Below are 8,723 nucleotides of genomic sequence, written 5' to 3'. Positions count from 1 at the left end.
TAAGTCGTTTTAAACACTGCGTTATTAATACAGTACAAAATCAAGTCAAGTACTGTTTTTACTCTCTTTTTAATGTAGTGCTTGTGAGGGCTTGACAATGTGGTGTAGGGAGTTTGTGCTGGGCAGACAGTAGCTGGTTAAACAACACTCTCTTTTCATGTTTTTCTTCCCTTTTGTAAGTTTGAAGTCATTTCATCAAGCCCCTGGAGATTTACGTAATGGACTGCTTTGGCACTCAGATGCAGAGACAATGGGGTAATTGCACTTCAAAAAAGAAACAAAATACAACACCTCCTCAATATTATTCATCTTTAATCTTCATACAAACATCAAGACAAGACAGATGCCTATTGCGGTTTTGCCACTGGCCTTGCATAATGAGTTTTATCACCACTCCCATGATGGCCCAGGAGATCTACGTACAGTACAAGGACAAAGCGCCAGTCACGGTTATTGTGCTGAACAATTAAATAACGTGTGTTCACACTAAGGTTGTCTTTATTAAATAAATAAATACTGGGTTCTTTCTGATAATAAGTTATGTCCATGGCATTGCAGGTCATGTCCACAGTGAAATGCAGCCGGTTCTTTTTGCAACACGGGGATGGGAAGAACCAAACGTGCAGAACTACAGCATCGGATCGTTTCACAACGCAGCTCGTGTCCTTAAGCAGGAATGTTTTCACAGTTAAACGAAATCTGCTCTTCATGAGAGCTACATCCAAGTACCCCACCTTGCTGAAACCTCCTTTCCTCAACATAAACACCTCCATTTGGCTTCAACAAAGCGAGATTTCTGCATTAAAAAGAAAAACACTTAAACAAGATCTATTTCTCACAATTTCATCCTTGCCTCTGGTCCCAGCCCAGCTCGGTTCAGTCCATTTGTAAAACTCATAATCCATGACATCTCCTCCCATCTTCGACGCTCCCGTCCAGCTGTAAGTAGTCCACATTCTTGTCCTTTCAAAGTATTCCAGTCTATCGTTCAGTTGCATCTCTGCAACAGCATGTTAAGCGCATAGTCCATGCGGCTGCGCAGGTCTGCCGAGCAGCCGGACACGAGCAGGGTGCTGAGCCGCAGCGTGGTGGACACGCGGTCCTCGTTGATGTACGTCAGGAGGTATTCCTCACTCTGATTGCACAGGATGATCTTGGTGTGATCGTGGTAGAAGTTCACCTGCGGGTATAGCATGCGTTTAGCAAGCAGGTAGCTTCAAGTCAGCATTACAGTATGTACATGTTCTTGCATTCCAGAAGTGCAAATGCGAAGTTTTACCTGGAAAGTGCCGTCATTAAAGAGCATCATGAGCGCCCGATCAGACTTGAGCCACTGAAGAAGGTACAATCTGGGTTTGCTTGCATCTGTTATATTGGGTAAATCACCTCCCTGTTGAAGAAGAGTAAGTAATAATCAGAAAATTTAAAAGACTCAATATTCAGTAACAGTATTGATTTGACTGCACTGAGGCTACTGGACAAAACTTGAGCTGAATAATGACACTACTGATTTCTGTAGAGCTGCTTGAATCGACTTTGTTTCATAATTGATTAATTTTGCAACACTCACATTGTTTTGGAATGGAATTGAATCAACATTGTCTTCTGCAGAGCTGCTTACAGCTGAATTAAACTTTAGCAGTTATTGAACTCCACTGAACTTGAATAAGGACACTACTGTCTTTTCTAGAGCTGAGAATTTCTCATATTTGAAAAAGTTTGCATCACTGATTTCATTCTATTTCTTGTTTATTATTGCGAAGCTGCTTTAAACAATCTGTATTGTGTAAAGCGCTATATAAAAAACGGTGACTTGACTTAACAGCGTTCACATCTATACCAAGTGAGGACACTTACGTCCATCAGATTCTCCTCCATGTAGTGGGCGAAGTATTTTAAGATGGTGACCTGGCCGACAAACTGCTCTGGGGCTTCAGTAGTGGAGAAGACTGAACATTGTCCCAGCTCTGCGTAGTAATGCACCGTCCTGAAGGTCAAAAAAACATGTTAGTCCTCATGAAATCAATGATTTTTAACAACAAAAGAGCTAAAAAGACATCTGAGGTCTTTAACATACTTTTTGTCTGACAGCAGGCTCATGTGAGTGCCGTTGTTGAAGAGAACGCCAACTGTGTGATCTGACAACTGGTAGCCAAAGCCGTACTTGTTGGAATAGTCCACCCATTTAGTCACCCACTGGAAGCTGCCGTTCATGCTCTCTTTTGAAATGTTATTAGCTGTGAACGAGAGGTCAAAATGGATTATTAAAAGAGACTTTACATTTGAGAAGCAGATGGGATTCAGATCATCTGATACGCACTTTCTGGCATGTTCTCCAGACAGCCTCGCAGTACTCGGGCCACAGTGTCCGCGACGCTTCCCATTGTGCTGTCCTCAAGACCTGAAGACACAAAAAGCACCCATTAGATATTGCATTAAAACATCCATTAACATCTTTCATTTGGAAAAAAAACAACAATGTGCAAGCTCTTACATTCGCTGCTGCTACTGCAGCTCCCGAGGGTTCCTCGCACTATCATTCGAATGCTGTCTTTAATGTGCTGTTTGCTGCTGGTGTCCTTCATCGGGACAGCTGGTTTTCCAACAGCTGGGATGGGGGGTTTACTGTCCTGTGGGAAATTAAGGAATGTGGGGTTAGGTTACAATCTTAAACTATCTCCTCAGCTCTGACGAAGGATGTAGGAGCTCACCTCAAGAGTTTGTCTGCAGGGTTGAGGGCTGATTGATGTTTTCCGGAGGTCAAGGCATAGTCTGTTTATGTCTTCCTCCTCCTTGGTTGGTTTATCTGCAAGAAGCAAAATCATTATCAATCTGATTATGCAATTTGGGTAATCCAGAAATGGTTTAGGTTAAACTTGGGGTGAAAGTGCTTACTTTGAGTCTCCAAGTACTTGGCTTTGTCCTTCTTTCCTCCGAACAGGGCGGCTGCGGCTTTCTTGAAGAAGCTCTTGGCGGGGCTGGTGTGGTGAAGATCTGGGGCCGCATGGCAGCAGATAGCAGACAGTCTGTCTGGTGTGAAACCCTGATATAAGAGAAAAAAAGCAAGCTCAAAGCCACTGAATATTTCATTGTGTGGGAACTGGTCAAGATAGTTTCATTTCCACATAGAGACACACACCTGGCAGAAAAAGTCGTGGCGCAGGATATCATCGAGGTGTGGCCTATGCATTGGGTTTTTGGCCAGCATACTGCTGATGAGATGCTTGGCTTGGGCCGACAAAGACGACGGCATGGAATATCGCGCTTCCCGAATACACCGGTACGTTTCTTTAAGGTTAGTAGTCTCAAATGGAGGTCTTCCCAAAAGCATGGTATACCTGTTTGGATGCAAATGATCCATCATAATTAAGCTTCTCCATGACATTTACATGAAATCCAAGAGAAAAAGTCGGTCAATATACTTACATTACACATCCGAGCGCCCAGATGTCTGATTCACATCCATGCCCTTGCTTGTTGAGGACTTCAGGCGACAAGTAGTTTGGTGTTCCACATATTGTTCTTCTACGGTTCTCGACCGGCTCCAGCTTTGCAGCCAAACCAAAGTCTCCAACCTTGAGCTCCATAGACTCATTGATGAAAAGGTTACCTGGGAAGAGCAACAGAATTGGGGTTTATTACATTTACATCTATGCATTTGGCAGACGTTTTTTTTATCCAAAGCGATTTGCATTGCATTCAATGTAAATGTTTTATCAGTTCATACATTCCTTGGGAATTGAAGTTGCTTACCTAGTTTAAGGTCCCTGTGGAGGATTTCTTGCTCGTGGAGATACTTCAACCCCGAGACGATCTGTCTTAGGTAGTACCGAACCTCTGGTTCTGTAAGCACCTTTCGGGCCTTGAGAATATGTGCTAGTGACTGAAGAACAAAAGAACTGTATGTGAGCAACAATACTTCCTACAAAATCCATTTCATCAATCAAAGAAGGATGTCAACAGCACTCACCCGTCTGCTGCAGTATTCAAGTAGAATGTAGATATTATCTTTGTCCTCAAAATGGTTGTAGAAGTGAACGATGTGTTTGTGATGCAGGGCTCTGTGTAATTCGATTTCTCTGTCGATCTGTCAATCAAATGATTGCAAGCTTAATAAACAATTCAAGCAATGCAGCCATGACAACAAATACGTGACAACAGGAAAGCAAGTTACCTTTTCCCTTTGGTGAGGTTTGGAAACACGCGTGTGTGGAATGATTTTGGCTGCATACATTTTGCCTGTGCTTAGATCTGTAAATTCATAGCATTTGGCAAAACCACCCTGCAACAGAGAGACAGCATGCATTATAACAAGCTACAATGACAAACTAATGCATTACATATAAATATAATATATATTCTATTGGTTCTCTCATTTAAATTTATGCATAACTATTTTTTTGGTTTATTGAATAGAAACATAAAACTCCAAATAAAACACTTTTAAAGTATTATTGGTTGTAATATATATCATGGTTTTACCATATTTATGTACCATGGTATGTAAATGGTGCTCCAAAAATACTATGATATCACCATAATAGACAAATGTAAAATATTTACCTTGCCCAAAACTTTTCCTCTACAGTAACATTTCCCAGTGGCTGAATCCGTGATGATGCGTGACATTTCTTGCGTGGCGTGAGAATTATTATCCTCTGATTTGCCTCGTCTGCTCTCGGTGGGTCTGTGGTGTGTGTGTTCACACATCTTGCCGTTATTCACAGACTGATGATGATGATGGTGGTGTGTTATAGTCCTGAGTATGTCCATGCTCGAGTCCGGACTGGAAGGAATCACCACAGAGCCTCGCTCTTATAGACGCGCGCGCCGCTCCGCCCAGTTTAATTTATTCGCACTGGCTCGTCACGCTAGGCTCGCGTCTCTCGTCAATGTTATGGTTTGGGCTTTGGCATATGGAATATTTTAGTCCTGATATTAGACAGATCTGTAAAGCACTTTAACTTTTATTACATTACATTTAAATAAATTGTATACCTTTAACATAGAAAAACAAACTTAACAAAATTATTATTTTAATTTTATTAAATGTATTATTGTTATTATTATTATTATTAATCAAGTCTTAAAAACTCTGTATTTTACAATATGTTATTTTTCAGATTATGAACGCATTTTTTTTTTACTTAATCTGTCTCTTTAGTATGTTAGAATATTTTGTTTCAGTGAGTTTGATTAGGACATGCATGGACATGTTTTAGAGAGAGTATGTTACAGTAAAGCTCTCCTGCGCCACCATGTGGGGTTTTACACTAGTTTCACTATGGATTTGGACGTGTGGTGCATGTATGACTCATATTATGAATTCAGCTAACAGATTTACAATAATATTTTATTTAGATAGATAAGAAACATTTAGCCTACATAGATCATAGTATGATATTTAGAGTCTAAATTATAGAAATAAAATAAATATGCTTGTGTTTTATCATTTTCCCCACATATTTACATAATGTCATGGCTAATGCATATGTGTTGTGTTTTTTTTAATTATTTTTATAACAGCTCGTCTTGTAAGATGCACTCAGCCTCTAACAGTATTATTACAGTGACTACAGTGTTAAACATTCACGTCCATTAAACCATCGGTTCTCTGTCTTCTGCAAATTAAGGTAACACATGTTATGCAATGCATTGCAAAGTGTTCATTAGGAAGATGTTTACTTTTGTTTTGGATCAGCTGAAGTGTGTTGATGCTGTTCTGTGGTTCTTAGAAGGCTGGTTTTTAAGTCCTGCAATATAAAGTGTTTACATGCTGACCTCAATTATTTATAGTTAAATTCAACAGTAAACATTAATAGTGACTGCATGCAAACAATTGATATTCACAGCGCAGGCTTAATAAAACACATAACAGTATAAAATTAAATGCAGATCCCATTTTTCACTTTTTTCAAGTCTATTCTATTGCTTTACATCACGTCTCATGAATTATTAATCAGAGATCTCTCCGATGCCTGGAAGGTTCTTCTATAGCAGAGTGTAAAGACATGAATGTATGGAAGAGTGAGGAGCTTGTATTTTCCAGCCAACAGCATCGGCTTTGCATAGTTGAGGGTAATCCAGCAGAAAGTGTGACGATAAGTATGTAAAGTGACAGATCTAATAGCTCATTCTGGCTCATATGGCTGTGAGGGAGATTAGGGGACATCAGAAGATTAAATGTTTATGTATTATATCCCAGTGAAGTGCAGAAGTCTGAGACCATGTTTAAAATCTTGGATTGTTTTTCATTTAAGCCTTGAAATACAGCTTTATGATTTGTATGTCAAAATAAAGAACCATTTCAGATTCAGTACAGTACACAAATCAAATGTAAGTTAATGAGTGGTGTTGATTATGCGACTCTTTGAACAGACAGAAACATTTGAAATTCATGATGCTTTTTGGATAATCACAAATCCAGTGTTATTTTAGTATCTGTGAGATACTTTTCTGCTTTCATTTTAATTTTACGTTTTGAAACTTGTTTTATGTTTTTCATTTTTTTTTTTTTAAATATGTCTATATAGTTTTTGCTCATTCTGTTAAAATAATTTTATTGATTTAATTTATTCAAAAAAAAAATTATATTGTCATTTTTTATGTTTATGTTATTTGAAGTTTTTAGTTTTCAGTGAACTAGAATACATTTTTTTGTTTAACTTCTCACTCAAATTATAGGCTGATAATATAGTTAATAATTTTTTTTTTTTTTTTTTAGTGATCTTAGACTTTTAGATCCCAGTGTAAATTGTATGTCCAATACAAGGCAGGAAATGAATGAAAACATTTCAACAATTTATTTACCATCACACATTCAATACTTCAGCTTGCTTTGGAATAGGATTAGGAAATTCATTGTTTTGCCGCTCACACATAAACATTAATCATCTGTTATTTAAGGCTTTTCAAAGAAAGCAAAATATCTTGATTTCTGAGTTGCATGTGGCTGAATCAACTGCTCACTGGTGACCAGTATAGGCTGGTTCAGGCTTGTGATCGGTGAGTAGACCTTCTGGACGGTTCCCTAGCAGTGTGGACATCATAAGCCCAGACCTGGTTTAATCCAGATCCAGCAGTGCAGCTGTGGGGCCAGTGAGGAAAAGGGAAACTACACACAATGACTCTGGCATCCTCAGGAAGTTCCTTTAACAACTTCTCTTCCAGAACCCCCATCTGCCACATTAACACATATAAATCATCGTTAAACATCTTAAACCTCATATGCTGTATTCATATGATGTTTTGCTAATTTATTATAGTAAACTAAAACCATAAAAAAAAAAATGTTAAATGTTAATATAGCTACATTTTTATTTAGTTTAACTTGATGTACTAAAATAGCAAAAACTAAAACTGAATTAGAGTATCTAAATGATACTTTAATTTACAATACATACATTAACAATAACAAATGCAATAGTTAACAATAACTTTTTTTTTAACATTTATTAATTAATGTCAAGTTTCTTATATTAACATAATCAATGCACCATGAATTAAGAATGAACAATAACATATTTATAAATTAACTTAAAATTAATAAATGTTATAAAAATGATAGTTTTTTTTATAATATCTTATGCATTAAATTACGTTAACATACTAAAGCTTACTTGGATGTTTGAATGCAAGCGAGGACACTAAGGGTGAGCAGTTTCTAAAAATTAAAATACTTTATGAAATGCATATGTGGGATTTGCAGGTAGATAGCAGACAGAAAATGAATTGTATTATCCTATAGCGCCCCCACATGTCAATCCAGCAACATACCACTGCAGGAGCCAGAAACACAGTCACGTTTCTGTATTTGGACAAATCCGTCTGAAATATAAAAGAGCTGCAGTAAGAAAAGCTGTAGACATGTTTAATGTAAAATACTTGAAATACATATACGTATAAAGCTTACCTTCCAGAAGTCCTGTTTGACGAAATGAATATCAGTGTGTGGTACGCCACGCCACCATGCTTTACTCCTTGAATAGGCCAATAACATGGAGTTTATTTCAAAACCTGTGCACCGAAATCCCATTGACGATGCTGCAAAAACCTGCATTTCAGAACAGGACAGTTAATAGATGAGGTGAAGTATTAGCTCCAAAGCCTGCCATTTCATCCCTGACTTACCAAACGTCCATCGCCTGATCCCAGGTCAGCCAGATAGCCTTTGCGTCCTTCTAGAAGCTTGATAACATTTAGAGTTTGTTCTTTTGTTGAAGGTAAAAATGGCACCTGGGAGAATATCATACCAGATCTTTTCAGCTTGCCTAGCTTCTCTCAACTTCTCTCTATTAAAGAGAGAAATGTGCAGAAAGTCAAAGCACCTTTAGTCTGAAAGGGACTCTCAGTCCAGGCATACAGAACATGGACCAGATGCCATAGACTCCAGCGAAGGCAGATCCGATCAGTAAGGTGACTGCGGCCGGACTGCTGATGACTGAACCACCTGCTGGTGTGCTCCTCGAGGATGACCTCGATACAGTCCTCCATACTGAAATCTGTTCAATAACAGGACATATATCAGCACTGTAAAGCATATCATGGCAAACATATTGCTTTTTTAACTTAAGTATCCATTGTAATGTTCATAGGATGGAAATTAGAATTAGAAACTAACAGAATTGTTCTTAATTCCAGGTATTAAATTCAAACAACAACATTTAAAATAGAAATGCATTTAAAAAAAAAGAATCACCACCACTAGAACAAATATTATATTT

The 8,723-nt window shown here is 38.1% G+C and overlaps 1 protein-coding gene and 1 pseudogene across 1 annotated transcript; both read right to left on the bottom strand.

Annotated features, from left to right (window-relative positions):
* Window positions 1-294: 294 nt before the first annotated feature.
* On the bottom strand, window positions 295-4,803 carry LOC109086784 (serine/threonine-protein kinase PLK2-like). Its single transcript, XM_042765593.1, has 14 exons — window positions 4,564-4,803; window positions 4,175-4,282; window positions 3,971-4,087; window positions 3,754-3,883; window positions 3,427-3,610; window positions 3,140-3,338; window positions 2,896-3,043; window positions 2,712-2,806; window positions 2,495-2,630; window positions 2,321-2,401; window positions 2,078-2,237; window positions 1,858-1,987; window positions 1,280-1,390; window positions 295-1,180 (listed from the first exon to the last, which is right to left on the bottom strand). Exons 1-14 carry the CDS (start codon window positions 4,771-4,773, stop codon window positions 989-991), a joined length of 2,001 nt encoding a protein of 666 aa, XP_042621527.1. The 5' UTR covers window positions 4,774-4,803; the 3' UTR covers window positions 295-988.
* Window positions 4,804-6,780: 1,977 nt separating this feature from the next.
* Window positions 6,781-8,501, bottom strand: LOC109087675 (annotated as a pseudogene).
* Window positions 8,502-8,723: the final 222 nt, after the last annotated feature.

This window comes from Cyprinus carpio, chromosome A10, assembly GCF_018340385.1.
Source record: "Cyprinus carpio isolate SPL01 chromosome A10, ASM1834038v1, whole genome shotgun sequence".
In the NCBI taxonomy this organism is placed as follows: domain Eukaryota; kingdom Metazoa; phylum Chordata; class Actinopteri; order Cypriniformes; family Cyprinidae; genus Cyprinus; species Cyprinus carpio.
This window is presented reverse-complemented; position numbering and strand designations above follow the sequence as displayed.